The 18,701-nt window shown below is 43.4% G+C and overlaps 1 protein-coding gene across 4 annotated transcripts in view; it reads right to left on the reverse strand.

Annotated features, from left to right (window-relative positions):
• Positions 1 to 18,701, reverse strand: part of scn5lab (sodium channel, voltage gated, type V-like, alpha b) — a 583,358-nt gene that overhangs the window by 287,153 nt on the left and 277,504 nt on the right. For all 4 annotated transcript variants that reach the window (XM_073054976.1, XM_073054978.1, XM_073054975.1 and 1 more), the window contains 3 exons: positions 15,545 to 15,633; positions 11,351 to 11,479; positions 7,272 to 7,363 (listed from right to left, as the gene is read on the reverse strand). In XM_073054976.1, the coding sequence (XP_072911077.1) occupies positions 7,272 to 7,363; positions 11,351 to 11,479; positions 15,545 to 15,633 (310 nt within the window). The remainder of the gene's footprint in view (positions 1 to 7,271; positions 7,364 to 11,350; positions 11,480 to 15,544; positions 15,634 to 18,701) is intronic.

Below are 18,701 nucleotides of genomic sequence, written 5' to 3' on the forward strand. Positions count from 1 at the left end.
ATAAGCACTGCAAAAACAGAGAGGTAGTGTTTATGGGTTATATATAACCATATGACAATTACAGCACGGAAACGGGTCAGACCCATCTAGTCTGTGCCGAACGCTTACTCTCACCTAGTCCCACTGACCCGCACTCAGCCCATAACCCTCCATTCCTTTCCTGTCCATATACCTATCCAATTTTACTTTAAGTAACAATACCGAACCTACCTCTACCACTTCTACTGGAAGCTCGTTCCACACAGCTACCACTCTCTGAGTAAAGAAATTCCCCCTCATGTTACCCTTAAACTTTTGCCCCCTAACTCTCAACTCATGTCCCTTGTTTGAATCTTCCTTACTCTCAATGGAAAAAGCCTATCCACGTCAACTCTATCTATCCCCTTCATAATTTTAAATACCTCTATCAAGTCCCCCCTCAACCTTCCACACTCCAAAGAATAAAGACCTAACTTGTTCCCTGTAACTCAGGTGCTGAAACCCAGGTAACATTCTAGTAAATCTTCTCTGTACTCTCTCTATTTTGTTGACATCTTTCCTATAATTTGGTGACCAGAACTGTACACAATACTACAAATTCAGCTTTACCAATGCCTTGTACAATTTTAACATTACACCCCAACTCCTATACTCAATGCTCTGATTTATAAAGGTCAACATACCAAAAGCTTTCTTCACCACCCTATCCGCATGAGATTCCACCTTCAGGGAACAATACACCATTATTCCTAGATCACTCTGTTCTACTGCATTCTTCAATGCCCTACCATTTACCATGTATGTCCTATTTGGATTATATTTGGGTTAGTTCACAGTCTGTACAGAAATCTGAAGATGGAGGGGAAGAAACATTGAGTGTGTATCTTCATGCTCCTGTACCTCCTCCCTGATGGTTGCAATGAAGAGGGCAGTGTCTGTTCATGCTGCTGCACTGTGTGAGGTAGGCTACCATGGGAGCTGGGAGCTAATGACAATCAACAGTCTCATTTGCCTCAATAAAAATTGTCAAACAGCTTACTATCCCCATAAGACACACGGGTTTTGCAAACCACCCCCCAGCCACAAAATGGAGCTGGAAGGGAGACAGAAATGTTTATTTTAGATTAAAAGAGGAGCTGGAAGTACTGCTTCACCCATCAAAGGTCAGGTAGCTACCTCAGTGGTTAACATTTCAAGAAAGAACTTCCATCACAACTAATATCTTTATCCAGTTTCTCTCCTCACAGATGCTGCCTGACCTATTTTATTCTGCTTTCGACGCACAAGAAACCTGGACAGAACCCGGAGGAACAAGATTCAAAATTCAAGATTGTTTAACATCATTTCCAGTACACAGGTGTAAAGGAGAATGAAATAATTGTTTCCCCCTGAACTGATGCCGCACAAAAAACACTAAGATAAAGAACACAAAAATAATTCAAAAACCACAATAAATATAAATGCATAAGTCAGCTTATATACATAGATTGATTGCATGTCCATTATGTGACACTAGGCACAGAGGTGTCTGTACATAAGGTAACCAACAGGAAACGATAAAGTAGTGGTGGTTGGGGGTGTGGAGTGGTTGTGCATCCTGACTATTTGAGGTTTGTTGGTTTGGAAGCCCCACACCCAGTTGCATAGTCTTTTATTTAGACTGAGGAGTTCATTCACCGAGGCCTGTGGGACAATAGTGTTGAAAGCCAAACAGAAATCCACAAACATAAATTGATGTAAACTAGCAATTTGCTGGAAGAACTCTGCAGGCTGAGCAGCATCTGTGGAATGGAATTGGCTAACTGGACATGGTTTATTTATTTAGTGGCATACAGTGTGCAGTTGCCCCTTCAAGCTGCACTGCCCAGCAATCCCCAAATTTTAATCCTAGCCTAATCAAGGTACAATTTACCAACCAGTACATCTTTGGACTGTGGAGGACACCAGAGCACCCAGAGGAAACCTACGAGTTCACGGAGAAAACGTACAAACTCCTTAAAGGCAGTGGCGGGAGAACAACCCGGCTCACTGATACTGTGAAGTGTTGTGCTAACCACTACACAACAGTGCCACCCTAATTTTTGGTTTATTGCTATTGGAATTGGTTCAATGAAATTGGTATTGATTTATTTGAATTGGAAATGGAATTGATTTATTTGAAATGGAATTGATTTACTGAAATTGGAATTGTTTATTGGAATTGGAATTGAAATTGAATTGGAATTGGTTTATTAGAATTGGAATTGCTTATAGGAATTGGAATTGTTTATTGGGATTGGAATAGGTTTATTGGAATTGGAATTATAATAGGTTTCTTCAGATTGGAATTGGAATTGAAATTGGTTTATTGGAATTAGTTAATTGGAGTTGGAATTAGAATTGGAATTGGTTTATTGGAATTGGAATTGAAATTGGTTTATTGGAATTAGTTAATTGGAGTTGGAATTAGTATTGGAATTGGTTTATTGGAATTGGAATTAGAATTGAAATCAGTTTACTGGAATTGGAATTGGAATTGAAATCGGTTTATTAGAATTGGAATTGAAATCGGTTTATTAGAATTGGAATTGGAATTGAAATTGGTTTATTAGAATTGGAATTGGAATTGAAATTGGTTTATTTGAATTGGTATTGGTTTATTTGAATTCAAATTGGAATTGGTTTGTTGGAATTGGAATTGATTTATTTGAATTGGAAGTGAATTGGAATTCAGTTTTGTTTATTAGAATTGGAATGGATTATTGGAACTATAATTGGTTTATTCAGACTGGAATTGGAATTGAAATTGGTATATTGGAATTAGTTTATTGAATTGGTCAATTTGAATTAGAATTGGTTTATTATTGTCATGTTATTTAGACTAACTTAATGGTGCTTTATGATTATCAGAAAGCAGAATTCCAATCCAACCCTTTCTAACCCAGGGTTACATCAGAATCCAAGGCAAATGTGTATGCAAGTGTCGATGCAAACAGTCAACAATAGAGAATGTCTGAGGGATACAAAATAATTGCAAAGCAATTTATTTTAATGTGAACTCTTGGCACTGGGAGAATGAGGTTAAAGGGGTGAATAATTTTGTTCCAACAACCCACAAACTGATCATCAGGACAAGAACTATAAAGCTCACTAAGATTTTTATCTACGAGTTGCTCATACCAAACAAGAACACCCACCCAAAACTTACAATGCAATTCTACCCCATAATTAATTACAAATGAGTCCATCTAAGAGTGGGCAGTCACTGTGCAAGGTACCAGGCAATTAACCCTATACATATCTCACACAATAGTGTCCAGAATTTGAGGAAAAGGTTACTTCTGCAATTATTCCTTCTCATTAAAAACACCAGCAAAAAGGAGAGGGTGAGGTTCATGTTGTGGTGGCCAGAATACATAATAAGTCTGCCAATCTATTCTTCCTACAGTAATGTGATCATTCACGTCAAACCCTACAGAACTCCCTTCTGGTCACCCCATTACAGGAAGACGTTGGAGAGGGTACAGATGATGTTTGCCTGGATGAAGGGCATGTGGAGAGTTTTGGGGCAGCAGAGGCTGACGACAGGGAGACCTGAGAGAAGATTATAAGAGACATAGAGTACAGAGCTGGTATCTCTTTATTCCCAGAACTGAAATGTCTAGTACTAGAGGGCATGAGTTTTTAAGGCTTGGTTTTGATAATCCTCTGTGTGCTGCTGGGGGTAAATTTGAAGGAGATGTGCAGGCCAGGTTTTATTATTTTACACAGGGAGTGGTGGGCACCTGGTGACAGTGATGGGAAATACAATACAGGTGTGTAATAGGCTGTCAGGTAGGCTCGTGAATGCTCAGAGAACGGAGGGATATGGATACTAAACCGTGTGGACGTTGTGCTCCATGCAGAACAGGAATGGAAACAAGGCATCCTCGATCCCCAAGCAGAAAAAGTCTGGAAACTGACAGGCCAATGTGTCTTTTTCAAACAGGGATAACCAACTAAAACAAACATACAATATAACTCAATCTGAAACCTTATCAGTGTCAAAGCAAACAAATCAACTCTGCAAGCTGTTGCACGTTTTACCACGGCTAAAGTCTTGTTACACTGCAGAATTGAAATGGCTTCTCAGTGCGCCTTCAACTGTTAGCAAAGGAATCAATTCTTAGATTTAAAATGATTCTGATTTATTTATTTATCACACGTACATTGAAAATATACAGTGAAATACGTATATGTTGGAGGCAGCCCTCACGTGTCACCACACCTTCTGGCATCAACATTTCATGTCCAAAATGTTCCTCGGAGCAACAGAAGCAGCAACAACAAGGTTCAAAGTTCAAAGATCAAAGTGGATTTATTATCAAAGTACATATATGTCACCATATACTACACTGATTCATTTTCTTGTGGGCATACTCAATAACTCCAATATCCATAATAGGATCAATAGTGGACAAACCAACAGGGTGGACAGCCAGTGTGCAAAAGACAACAAACTTTGAAAATGGAAAAAGTTTAAAAAAAAAATATTAATAATAAATAAATAATAAATGTTGAGAGCATGAGAGGAAGAGTCCTTGAAAGTGAGCCCATAGGTTGTGGGAATATTTCATTGATGATGCAAGTGAAGTTGAATGAAGTTATCCCCTTTGGTTCAAGAGCCTGATTGCTGAGGGGTAATAATGGTTCCTGAACCTGGTGGTGTGGGTCCTAATGCTCCTGTACCACCTTCCTGATGACAGCAGCGAGAAAGGAACGTGTCCTGGGTGGTGGGACTCTTTGATGATGAAATGCTGCTTTCCTGCGACACTTCTGCATGTAGATGTGCTCAATGGTGGGAGGGCTTTACCCATGATGGACTGGGCCATATCTACTACTTTTTGTAGGATCTTCCATTCAAGGGCATTGGTGTTTCCGTACCAGGCTGTGATACAACCAGTCAACATACTCTCCGTCACAGAATACGTACACAATGCTGGAAGAACTCTCCGTCACACATCTGTAGAAGTTTGTCAAAGTTTTAGATGTCATGTCAGATCTTCACAAACTCCTCCGGAAGTAGAGATGCTGCCGTGCTTTCTTCAAAATTGCATTTTACAGATCCAGTGAAACGATAACACTGAGGAATTTAAAGTTGCTGACCCTCTCCACCTCAGATCCCCCGGCGAGGACTGACTCATGGATCTCCGGTTTCCTCCTCCTGAAGTCAATAATCAGCTCTTTGGTCTTGCTGACATTGAGTAAGAGGTTGGTGTGTGACACCACTCAGCCAGATTTTCAATCTCTCTCCTATATGCTATTCATCACCACCTTCGAATCGACCTACAACAGCGATGTCATTAGCAAACTTAAGTACGGAGCTGTGCTTGGCCACACAGTCGTAAGTGTAAAGCGAGTAGAGGAGGGGCTAAGCACACAGCCTCGTGGTGCACCTGTGCTGACAGAGATTGTGGAGGAGAAGTTGTTGCCAATTTGAACCTACTGGGGTCTGCAAGTGAGGAAATCAAGGATCCAATTGCACAAGAAGGTATTGATGCCTAGGTCCTGAAGCTTACTGTTTAGTTTTGAGGGGGTGATAGTATTTAACGCTGAGCCTCCTGATCTATGAACCTTCACTGTCCAGATGGTCCAATGCATGGCACCTGCTGTTGACCGGTGGCAGATCCAAGTCGCTCCTCAGGCAGGAGTTGATATGTTTCATCACCAGCCTCTCAAAACACTTCATCACAGTGGATGTAAACCCTATGAACACAATGCTCCAAGTGTGGTTTAACCAGGGTTTTATAGAGCTGCAGCATCACCTTGCAACTCCAGAGCTCAGTCAGCCCCTCCCACCGGCACCGGCTTGGTGTGCGCCTGTGACATTCCAAAGATGGGATGCTTCTGCAGACAATGAATGTGTAACAATCGCCTTAAGCAAATAAGTCAACAAATGAACGTTGGCAACAACTGGTTGGTGCGTTTGCTTGCCCCCCTCCCCCCCGGCATTGTTGGATGTTTTAGCAGTGGGTATATGGAAAACGGTAGGTACAATGACTACTTTTGAAATAAATTTAGACAGTGTATGAATAGAACAATGAGCCAAATGCAGGCAAATGGAACGTTACAGGGATGTTGCCAGGACTTGGTTATCAGGAAAGGTTGAATAGGTTAGGACTCCATTTCTTGGAGCATTGAAGAATGAGGGGAGGTTTGATAGAGATCTACAAAATTATGAGGGGTATAGACAGGGTGAATGCAAGCAAGCTTTCTCCCCACAAGCTGGGTAAGATGAAAACTAGAGGCCATAGGTTTAGGGTGAAAGGTGAAATATTGAAGATAGACCTGAGGGAGGTGTTCTTCACTCAGGGGGTGGTGTGAGTGTGGGACAAACTGCCAGCGGAAATAGTAGATGTGAGTACAATTATATGGAGAGGCATATGGATGAAACAGGTATGGAGGTAATGGCTCACGTGCCAGTTGAAAGAACTAGGCATAAGATCAGTTCAGCATGGACTAGATGGGCCAAAGGGCCAGTTTCTGTGCTGTAGTAATTGCTTTTGTAGTTTTGTACTTTTTTCTCTCTGCAACTGTTCTGCTGAGAATAGGTTACAGGGAAATAAGTGCAGGAATGAGAATGGTGGGATTACTCGGAGCTGGCATAAACTCAAAGGGCTGAATGGCCTCACTTTGCCTTATTGGAAAAAACTGAGAAAGAGAGTGACAAGATTCCCATTTCCGTTTCCTCATCCTGAAATGGCACGGTGTTTAGCGTACAGCTGTTACACCGCCAGCAATCAGCAATAGGTGTTCAATTCCCATCACTGTCTGTAAGAAATTTGTACGTTCATCCCACGACCATGTGGGTTTCCTCCGTGCGCTCCACATTCCAAGCCCATTAAGGTTAGTAAGTTGTGGGCATGTTATGTTGGTGCTGGAAGCATAGCGACACTTGTGGGCTATCCAGCACATCCTCGGACTGTGTTGGTTGTTGTCACAAATGACACATTTCCCTGTATGACAAATAAACATAATCTAATCTAAAATAGCCTAATCTAATCTTGAATAACAGCCTAATGTGGTCAATTGTAAAAAGTAATGACATAATTGAATACTTTTTAAATCATTTTTGCTAACATCCCAAGTGAGCAACTGTACTTCCCAAGTCGAGTAAGGCTAATTAGGAAAGTTCACACAAGCTTCAGTGTATAACCTGACTCTGCCCTGGCAGGACCCAGATATAACTGGGCTCCCGCAAAGCTCAGCCACACTCCTGTGAGAAATGGAGTGGAAGAGAGGACGGGGAGAACCAGCCTCGTGGGAATTCTTACCTGGGATAACCGAAATGGTTTTCAACGCCCTCAATACTCTGAATGTTCGGAGAGCTGAAACATTGCCGAGGTTTACGAACTCTGTTACGTACCTGAAGAGTGAAAGCACAGTTATTTGGAACGGAAACACACACAAACACCTCCCGGCTTTACCCACTACCCACACTTGCCTTCAAACAGTCGGGACCCGTTTGATTCAGTCTGTGCCACTCTTAAAGCTTCACTCATGCCTCCTGACTCCCCCCCCCCCCTCCTTTACAACAGAAACAGGACCTCCTGTTGTCACTCATGCACCTCGTCGAATCCATCACCTCCCTGCGGTAGTGAGCTCCTTATCCTCGCCCCTCTCTGGTTAGCAAATTCAGAAATCAGAGTTCTAGTCCAGCATTCCCTCAAGATTAAGTTGCATTCTGAGTCAGTAGTGAAGAAGGCAACATAATGTTAGTATTCATTCTGAGAGCTCCAGAATATAAAGGCATGGAGGAACTGCAGAGCTTTTGCAAAGCATTGGGCACACCATATTTGGAATGCTCCCACCCAGCTGCATTTCTGTCCCGAGGACAAGACTTCCCTTCTTCAGCATGTCCTGGCTCATTTTGCTAACAAAGCCAATTCACCAATAAGACTCAAATGTTCCACCTGTTACACAAACCAAGATGCCAGGGAGGAGAAAGAAATGCTGATCTGTGTCCAGTATTGTCACCCAGCCACCACAAGTCATTTCTGAAGTCATACGAGTCCAGAAGGCAAAAAACAGACGGGCCAAAAAGTATGTAAATCTTAGGAAGCTAGAATCCAACAGAGCCCTTGAGGATTCTAAAGAAGCCAGGAAAGAACTCAAGAAGGGAATTAGGAAAGCCAGGAGGGGCCTTGAGAAGTCCTTGGCAAGTAGAATCGCAAGGCATTCTATACATACATCAGGAGCAAGAGGATAACTCAAGGGTAAAAGGGGGGACCTTTGCTTGGATGCGGAGGATGTGGGTGAGGTCATTAATGAGTACTTTACATCAGTATTTACCAAGGAGGGGATGTGGATGATAGAGAGATCAGTGTCGAGTGTATTGATATACTAGGGCATTTCAAGGTAAAAGAGGAGATTGTGTTGGGTCTCTTAAAGAGCATTAAGGTGGATAAATCCCCAGGACCTGATGGGATATGCCCAGGTTCTTGAGAGAGGTGAGAGAAGAGACTGCTGGGTCTTATCCAGTATCTTCATGCCCTCATTAGCCATAGGCAAGGTCCCAGAAGACAGGCAAGTAGCTTATGTTATTCCATTGTTCCAGAAGGGAACCAGGGGTAATCCTGGAAAGTGTAGACCAATGAGTCTCATGTCATGGGTAGGAAAGTTATTGGAGAGAATTCTTAGGGATAGGATTTATGATCATTTGGAAAACTGTGGCCTAATTAGGGAGAGCCAGCATGGCTTTGTGCAGGGCAACTCGTGTCCCACTAACTTGATTGAGCATTTTGATGAGGTGACGAGGCTGATTGATGAAGGTAGAGCTGGGAGATGGATTTTAGTAAAGCATTTGACGAGGATTCTCACAGGAGGCCTACCCAGAAGATTAAGATGCATGGGATCCATGGTGGATTCGGAACTGGCTTTCCCATAGATGACAGAAGGTGGTGGTCAAAGGGACTTATTCCAGCTGGAGGTTTATGACATGTGGTATTCCGCAGGGATGTGGGCTGGGACCTATGCTGTTGGTGATGACCTGGATGAAAATGTAGATGGGTGGGTTAATAAGTTTGCAGTTGATATGAAGTTTGATGGTATTGTGGATAGCGTAGAAAACTGGCAAAGAATACAACGGGATATAGATCAGTTGCAGATATGACCATAAGACATAGGAGCAGAATTAGAATTGGCCCATCGAGTACTCTCCACCATTCAGTCATGGCTGATCCATTTATTCTCTCCTCAGCCACACTCCCTGGTCTTCACCCCATAACCTTTGATGCCGTGTCCAATCAAGAATCTATCAGGCTTTGCCCTAAATCCACCCAACGAAGAAATGGCAGATAGAGTTTAGCCCGGACAAATGTGAAGTGTTACACCTTGACAGGTCAAATATAAAGAGACAGTACACTATTAAAGGCAAGACCCCAAACAGCGTTGATGAGCAGAAGGATTTTGGAGTCCAAGTTCATTGCTCCCTTAAAGTGACTACACAGGTTGATAGATTGGTTGAGAAGGCTTTATTAGTCAAGGCACTGAGTTCAAAAGTCAAAAAGTTATGTTGGAGCTTTGCAAAACTCTAGTCAGGTGTAACACTTCACATCTGGAGCAATGCCTACAATTCTGGTCACTCATTTATAGGAAGGATGTCAAGGCTTTGCAGAGGGTGCAGAAGAGGTTTAGCATGAAGCTACCTGGATTAGAGGACATATGCTACAACAGGAGTTTGAACAAACTTGAGTTGATTTCTCTGGAGTGGCAGAGGCTGAGGGGAGATCTGATGGAGGTTTATAAGGTTATGAGAGGCATAGATAGAATAGACAGACAGTATCTTTTTCCCAGAGTTGAAATGGCTAATACCAGAGGGCATGCATTTAAGGTAAGGGGGATGAAATCAAAGGAGAGGTGAGGGGCAAGTTTATTTTACACAGAGAATGGCGGGTGCCTGAAATGCACTGCTTGGGGTGATGTTTGAGGCAAATACGTTAGGAACTTCTAAGAGGAGTTTAGATAGGCAGGTGAATGTGAAGAAAATGGAAGGATATGGATATTGTAGGCAAAGGGGATTAGTTAGGTTGGCTATTGGATTACTAATTTAATTGGATCAGTACAACCATTGTGGGCTCCTGTGCCTGTTCTATAAACACAAGAGGCTCTGCAGATGCTGGAAATCTTGAGCAACACACACGACATGCAGGAGCAAACTTATCAAGTCAGGCAGCATCTGTGGAGGGAAATAAGCAGTCAACATTTTGGGCCAAGACCCTTCAGCAGGACTGGAAAGGAAGGGGGCAGAAGCCAGAAGAAGATTGTGGTGGTGGGGGTGGGGGGGAAGTAGAAGGAGTACAAGCTGACAGGTGATAGGTGAGATCAGGTGAGGGGGAGGGACGATGAAGGCAGAAGCTGGGAGGTGATAGGTGGAAGAGGTAAAGGGCTTAAGAACAAGAAATCTGATAGGAGAGGAGAAGTCGGCCATGAGAGAAAAGAAAGGAGGAGGGACACCAGAGGGAAGTGAAGGGAAGAGAAAGGGTAGGAGGGGAGCTAAGCTGGTGAATGGAAAAGGAGAGAAAAGTGAGGGAGGAGAAATTACCAGAAGCTGGAAAAATCGATGTTCATGTGCAGGGTCATTTTCTTAATGGAACCAATTCACAGACAAAAAAAAATGTTTAATTTGCTTCATTGCACCTTATAGAAATCAAGTCCTCAAAGGAGAACAAGGAATTCCAATCTGTTCCATTTATCACCCAAACACAATCATTTCAAAAGTCGCAAGGGTCCAGCGAGCAAACACATCACACATAAGATGCTGGAGGAACTTAGCAAGTAAGATCACACAGCTCTCCTGTCTGACATTTACCACAGGATGAGGTGACAAACCAGGAGCTTTGCAAGAGGTGACAAGCGTTTTATTTCCTAATACGATATTGGGGGTGGAGGGGATATCCCTATAGTATTTAAAAACAAATGCTTATTTATTGAAGATGAAGTCAAATTTTTTTAAAAAACAGCTGGGCAAAGGAGACAGGGAGCAGCCCCAGTGCAAACGGACTTTGCTGTTGCATCACAGACACAATCGGGGCAGTACAGTGGTGTAGTGGCTAGCACAATGCTGCTACTGTGCCAGTAACCCGGTGACCCAGGGTTCCAGTCTGCTGCCTTTCTGTTAGGAGCTTGTATATTCTCCCTGTGAATGTGTGGGTCTCCCGCACATTCCAAAGACCTACAGGTCAGTACGTTAATTGGTCACACGGGTGTAACTGGGCCTGAAGGACCTGTACCTCTAAATAAATACATAAAATTAAAATAGACAGTGACCTCATGCAATGTTCTGAACTAAAATCTAGAGCAGTACAACAGCCAGTATTATCACTTGTCAGAAAACCTCATCTATGCTACTTACGCCATCAAAATAACACTGAAATCCAACCAGTTCCACGGGTCGCGGAGGAAAGTGAATGAGTCGATGCAGAACCCTCTTGCCAAAATTTTAATCATTGATTCAAAGGTGTAAATGCCGGTGAACGTGTACCTGGTAAAATGATAGGAAAGGAACAGTATCAGCAGTTGACAGAGGGACTGGGGTGAGCTTGGCTCTTCACACAACACAGGCCAACTTGCAGGCCAGGAAATGGCGGAGAGTGAGGTGGAGAAGCGGGTGTGATCATCAGCCTTACAATGATGGCAAGCTTCAGTACACTTTCTCAATGAACTGCTGGCCATCGGCTCAGGAATGGACAACATCTCACCAGTCGTTTCAGACCAAAGAGCAAACCTTCAGATGAAGGGGATGAGGACATGAAGCATTTGGTGTTACCCTGGTCATTGTCTGAGGGATTAAATAACATACCTCTCAACTGTCCAAAGTGAGGCTCACAGTGCAATCTTTCTCCTTTAGTTGGGAAGAGGCACAGTCACAGAAATCCAATTGGTTGTTTATCAGAACATGTCAATAGTCACCCAAATGGACAGAAGCTTTAGAATCTTGGGGCAAGAAAAATTTTTTTTTTTAGAAACAGTAAGATCATGCCTCCTTGGTCTAATCCTCCTCCCTGAGTACCTTCATAAACCTCAACCCTGCCACTAGTTAGGAATGTTAACAAGTTAACTGGTTAACAAGAACACTATAAACCCAAGAACACTATTCCTCTTTTGCACTTTTTTTTAATGTAACCAATAATAATTTTTCTGTATTGCAATGCACTGCTGCCACAAAACAGCAAATTTCACAGCACATGTCGGTGATACAGGATCAGGTTTAATATCACCGGCCTATGTCATGAAATTTGTTGTTTTGCATTATGTACATTGCAATTCATAATAAATTACAATAAATTCAATAAGTAGTGCAAAAAGTGAAAAAATAGTAGTGAGATAGTGTTCGTGGGTTCAATGTCCATTCAGAAATCTGATGGCTGAGGGGGAGAAGCTGTTCCTGAAACACTGAGTGTGTGTCTTCAGGCTCCTGTACCTCTCCCCGATGGTAGCAATGATAAGAGGCCATGTCCTGGGTGATGGGGGTCTTTAATGATGGATGCTGCCTTTTTGAGGCATCGCCTTTTGAAGATGTCCCCGATGCTGTGGAGGCTAGTGCCTGTGATGGAGCTGGCTGAGTCGGCAGCTCTTCTGATTACTGCGATGTTGAATCTGATTATTCTGGGCTCAAACGAGGCATTGATTTTCTGCAGTTATTTCACTAGTTACCGCTCAATCATTTCCAGCCAATCGCTCTTCCTAATCCTAATTTCTTCATTGTGTTGCAGCTGTACCACAGTAAGATTAAGGCACATCATACTGGGGCAGCACGGTATTGTAGTGGTTAGCGTAAGAGGGCTATGGGTGAGGAAATTCTAGGCAGTTTCTAGAGTAATTACACAGTCGGCACAATATTGCAGGCCGAAGGGCCAGTAATACGTGGTAGATTTCTATGTTCTGCATTCAGTTCCTGCTGCTGTCTTTAAAGAGTTTGCACGTTCTCCCCATGTGACTGCGGTGGGTTTCCTCCCACATTTCAAAGATGTGCAGATTAGTAGGTTAATTGGCCACATGGGTGTAATTGGGCTGGAATGCCCTGTGACTATGCTGCATCTCTAGATAAATTAATCGATTAATTAATGAAACAGACCCATCACTTACTCTGTCCCAATTAAGGAAAGCCCTCCTCACTCCTCCCCAAAGTGCTAGTCTGGGAACAGAATGCGTTAGGTAGCCGGGATGAAGTTACCACTGAGGATTTGAGTGAGGCTGATACTGCATTGCATGATGGGAAATGACGTGGCTCATCCATCTTTGATGACTTCAGGGTACCTCGATGCCGACCTCCCACTTTGCTTTCATGACCTTTGTCCAACAGCAACCATCAGTATCGGTTTTGACAGCTCTAGTTGACTCTAACATCTCAGGAACGAGCTGTATTGATGTGGCGCCAACTACACACTTGGGGTTAAGGACATGGATTCCAAAGTCAAGTTCAGACAAGCGAAGGACTTAGAAGCAACAATGTGGGATATTAACATGAATTTAGTTGACATCAACTGACTAGCTATCCTTCCTGTGACCTTGTAAACACTTCTTCAGCTCTTGATTAGGCTCTCCAAACTGTCGTTAAAAATGCTTTTCGGATAACCTCATGGTCATGGGTTTCTTATCTTTCCTGGCTGGCAAAGTTCTTTGTGGCACACACTGTGAAAGCTTTTAACCTTAGGGTCTGCATCCGTTGTTCACAGTTCCAGGTGTCCACTGTTCACTCTTCTACGCTAGTAAGTCACACGGTGCAGAGATTCGGTGAGTGTCAGGGAGCAGGAGCGAGTCATGATGGAATGGTGGGGCAGACTCCATGGGCTGAATGATCTAATTCTGCTCTCGTGTCCTATGGTCTTACGATTTTATACACATCCTGCACTTCCTCTGGTTACACTGTGAACATCAGCCTTGAAACTGTACCATCCACGTTGGCACGGCAGCGTAGCGGCTAGCGTAATACTTCCAGCACCACCGACCAGGGTTTACTTCCTGCCACTGTCTGTAAGGAGTCTGTACTGTGTGGGTTTCTCCAGGTGCTCTGGTTTCCTCCCACAGTCCAAAGAGGTGTGGTCAGGGTTAGCCGGTTAATTGGTGACATGGGTGTAATTGGGTCATTGAGCCAGAAAGGCCTGTTACTGTGCTGTATCTGTAAGACAAATCTCATTTCATTACTGAAGATGTTATAATAGACATGGTCTCTGTTTTATCCCGTGCGTTACTGGCAGGTTACCCTGTCTAAAACGCAGGACAGAGATAAGGCCATCTGCCTCTTTAAATCATGACTGTTTTACAGACTCATGTCGTCCAGGCCATGCTCTCTTTTCTCTGCTACCATCAGGCAGGAGAAACAGAAGCCTTAGGTCCCACACCACCAGGTTCAGGAACAGTTATTACCCGTCAACCATCGGGCTCCTGAACCAGCGTGGATAACTTCACTCACCTCAGCACTGAATTGATTCCCTTAACCTACAGACTCACTTTCAAGGCTCCACTCCTCATGTTCTCACTGTCATTTATTTAACTTTTTTATTTCTTATTTGCATGATTTATCCTCCTTGGATGTTCAGTATCATTTATTTTTATTTGTACAATTTGTCCTTTTTTCACATTCGTTGTTTGTCAGTCTTGTGCATTTTTTCACAAATTCAATTGTATTTTGTTGTTTTCCTATAAATGCCCGCAAGAAAATGAATCTCAAGGTAGTATATTGTAACATATACATACTTAGATAAAAAATTTACATTGATATTTGAACTTTGTCAACTTGAAGTGAAATTTATACCCCCAAGGCCTCCAACTCATTTATTTAGCTACTGTTAGATCAAAGTCATTTTTTATTTGCCGACATAAGTATGCACCAGCTTCTTGAGTTGAGAGGTATGTTCTGGGCTCTGTTCCGGAATGGGAAATGATTCCTGGGGTTCATTTCATGCTCGGTATCAATGAACCCCCTTTCTTTACAGCGGAAAGAAAAATTGATTTTTTTCAAAGTCCGTAAGTTGTGAGAAATTCCATCTTCATTTCGGCCTCTTCATTAAAGGAAGGAACAAGCAGGTTTTTTGCCAACAGTTCAGCCTTTAACACGATTGCTGCTGTTTTGTTTTGTCAGCAAGGGATTTACACAATTTCTCGTCATATTGAGATAATCAGCCAGCAGATATGATAGAACTTGAAGTTTCTTCTCATCTGTAAACATTAAGGCAAAGGTGCTTTTTTTGGTTCAGTTCCTTTAATGAGGCCACAGCAAGAGAGCAAACAGTGTTGTTTCGATAATGGAGTTAAACGTTGGTCGCTTCATGAATTCGCTCGGATGCAGCATGAGTGCACGTGGAAAGCGCGTTATGAACTGGGAATACAGTACTTAAAAAAATATTAACTTACTTGCCAAATGGGTCTCACAGGGCAAGATACACCTGGTAACGCATTTCATCGGGACAGATAAGGGCACAGTTCAGAGGTCAATATTATTTACGGAATTAGGGCATTGGCATAAGAAACACACAGCAGAATTTTGTAAGGCATTGCGCGAGCCGAAAGTACGACAAAAAAAGAGCAGAGAGGTAACTGTACTCACTCGACGTTCTTTGTCCATGGGGCAGGATCAGACATGGTCATGAACACACAGTTGGTCAAAATAGTGCACATTATAAACATATTGAACATTGTGAATTGAGAGTTAAGGACAATCAGAAATCTGGTGACACTTGGCAATACAACACGTTACTTTGAAGCAAGATTTCTGGAGAATGGGAGCAAAGAGCTATCTTACCTACCTGGGTAAGAATAACCTGGATGAGCCGGTGTGATTAGCAAGCTAAAGGTTCTGAGATAATGTTTGCCATCTCATACAACTCCACTTTTCTTGGACCGTCAACAGTCCCAGTGTCACCAAGAAGCACCCACAGTCACGGAAGCAGGCCCTTCAGTCCATCTAGTCCATGCTGGATTATTTATCTGCCTACTCCCAGCAACCTGCACTCGGACCGTAGCCCTCCGCACCCTTTCCATCCATGCACCTACTCAAATTTCTCCTAAATGTTGAACTCAAGCCTGCATCCACCACTTCCACTGGCAGCTCGCTCCACCCTCTCACCACCCTCCGAGTGAAGTTCCCTCTCACATTCCCCCCCCCCCCCAAGCATCTCACCCTTCACTCTCAACCCGTTATCTCTTGTTCTAGTCTCACCCAACCTCAGTGGGAAAAAAGCCTGCTTGCATTTATCCAATCTACATATATCCCTCATAACTCTGTAAATCTCTTTCAAATCTCTCCTCATTCTCCTGTGCTCCAGAGAATACAGTCCAAACCTATTCAACCTTTCCCTATAACTCAGGTCCTCAAGTCCTGGCAACATCTTTGTAAACTTTGTTTGCACTCTTTAAACCTTATTGATATCTTTCTGGCAGATAGGTGACCGGAACTTGCAGGTATTCCTGAATAGGTTTAACCAACCTGGCCAAAAGGTCTGAGTCTATGCTGAATGACTCTACCCTGCCCCAGCCAGACTTTAAATGTGACTACCTTAGGAAGGACCCACTCACAAGTCCTTAAGTTTAACTCTTGGACACAGGCATCCTGCTTCTATGCCTTATGGTTTTATCTTGATTAGTAAGTACATCAAACGTTAACAGGGAGAAGGCAGGAAAATGGGGTTGAGGGGGAAATAAATCAGCCATAATCGAATGGCGGAATATACTAGACGGGCCAAATGGCCTAATATGCTCCGATGTCTTATTTTCCTTATTTTTTTTATTTTCAGGCAGTTATGGGTGGGGCAGCCAGGAGCTCCATACCCTTGTTTGAGCAGAACCCCTGGCCTTGCTCCTGTCAGTAGATTCAGATGACTTTCTGGCCATCTTGTTGGTACTGGAGCTGTCGACTCTCCTCATCCCATGGGCTTATCCCACTGCCTGGCAAATATTTCCATTCGACTTCGGTCTGCAAGTAGCTGATGAGGGTCCAATTGGAACATTGAAAAGAAGCTTGGATGAGTATATGGATGGGAGGGGTGTGGAGGGCTATGGTCCAGGTGGGGGTCAATTGTTACTAGGCAAAGTAACAGTCTGGCAAGGACTAGATGGGTCGAAGGACCTGTTTCTGCACTCTATGACTACCACTAGATCTCTGTCCACTGGTCTTTCGGGAGATAAGTCTCACTCTGTTGTTTATCGAATCATAGAATTGTACAGTACAGAATCGGACCCATCAGCCCATCACAATCATACTGACCATCAATTACCCCTTAATCCCATTTACCGGCGTTGTGGTCCATAGCCACTGGTGATCCAACCACTCTGCATCTTTTGCCAAAAGCCTTGAATCGGTGTCTTCTAGTTACACATCTCCCACCACTCGCCAAATAGGCATGCCGTGCCCTCTCTGTCAAGATCCTTCACAGTTTTGAATGCCTCTGTTGAGCTCCTCTTTCTCATTCAACTTCCACTGCTCAAAGGAGAACAACCCCAGTTTCTCTCCCGAAACAGAGTCCCTTGCCCTGGCCAGAATTCTCCCACCTCTCTTCTGCCCTTACAGGGGTCACCCTGTGCTTTCTGAGGGTCACGTTTGGCTCACATTCTCCTGGGTAACCGGATTGGCAAGTGTTTCTGTTCGTATGTATAACTTTGCAACTTCACTCACCCAACCATTGAACCGTTCCCACAATCTCTGGACTCACTTTCAAGGACTCTTCATTCAATGATTTCGATATTTATTGCTTATGTATATATCACTAATATTTTATTATTTCTATTTTTCTGTATTTTCACAATTTGTTGTCTTTGCACACTGGTTGTTTGTCCTTCCTGTTGGGTACAGTCTTTCATTGATTCTATTGTGTTTCTTGTTTCTACCTGAAGGCCTGCAGGAAAATGAATCTCAGGGGTGTGTATGGTGATATATACACACTTTGACAATCACTTCATTTTGAACTTTGAACAAGCATAATCAAGGTAAAAAAGAATACAAGGAATTTCTTTTAGCACAGAGATGAGAAGGAATTCCTTTAGCCAGAGGACAGTGAATCTGTGGAATTCATTGCCACAAACGGCTGTGGAGGCCAAGTCATTGGGTATATTTAAAGCAGAGGTTGACAGTTACTGATTAATATGAGTGGCAGGTTACAGGGAGAAGGCAGGAGAATGGGTTGAGAGGGATATTAAATCTACCACAACGGAATGGCGAGACAGACAATGGGCTGAATGGCCTAATTCTGCTCCTATATCTAATGGTTTTATGGGCAAAAATCTAAAAGCCCCCTGGGGAAAATCAAACATCGGATCTAGGCTGCTGAGCAATTGATTATAGTACTGGTTTCAAGTAGGTTGGTGGGGTGGGTAAGTAACTAACCCCCCATACTAACTGTATTCACCAGTCTCACACGAGTGAGGGTCGAGGGTCAGGGATAGGGGGTAACCCACCCTCCCATACTAACTGCATTCACCAGTCTCACACGAGTGAGGGTCAAGGGTCAGGGGGTGGTGGGGGGGGATAACCTACTCAGCCCTCCATACTAACTGCATTCACGAATGTCACACAGGGGAGGGTCAAGGGTCAGGGCATCGGGGTAACCTACCCATAGTAACTGCATCCACCAGTCTCACACAGGTGAGGGTCGGGGTGGGGGGGGGGGTGTAACGTACTCACCCCTCCTGTACTGTGTTCACTAGTGTCACACAGGTGAGGGTTGAGGGTCAGGGGGTGGGGGGGTAACCTACTTACCCCTCCATACTAA

The sequence above is a fragment of the Hemitrygon akajei genome, chromosome 8 (genome assembly GCF_048418815.1).
Source record: "Hemitrygon akajei chromosome 8, sHemAka1.3, whole genome shotgun sequence".
NCBI classification, from domain to species: Eukaryota; Metazoa; Chordata; class Chondrichthyes; order Myliobatiformes; family Dasyatidae; genus Hemitrygon; species Hemitrygon akajei.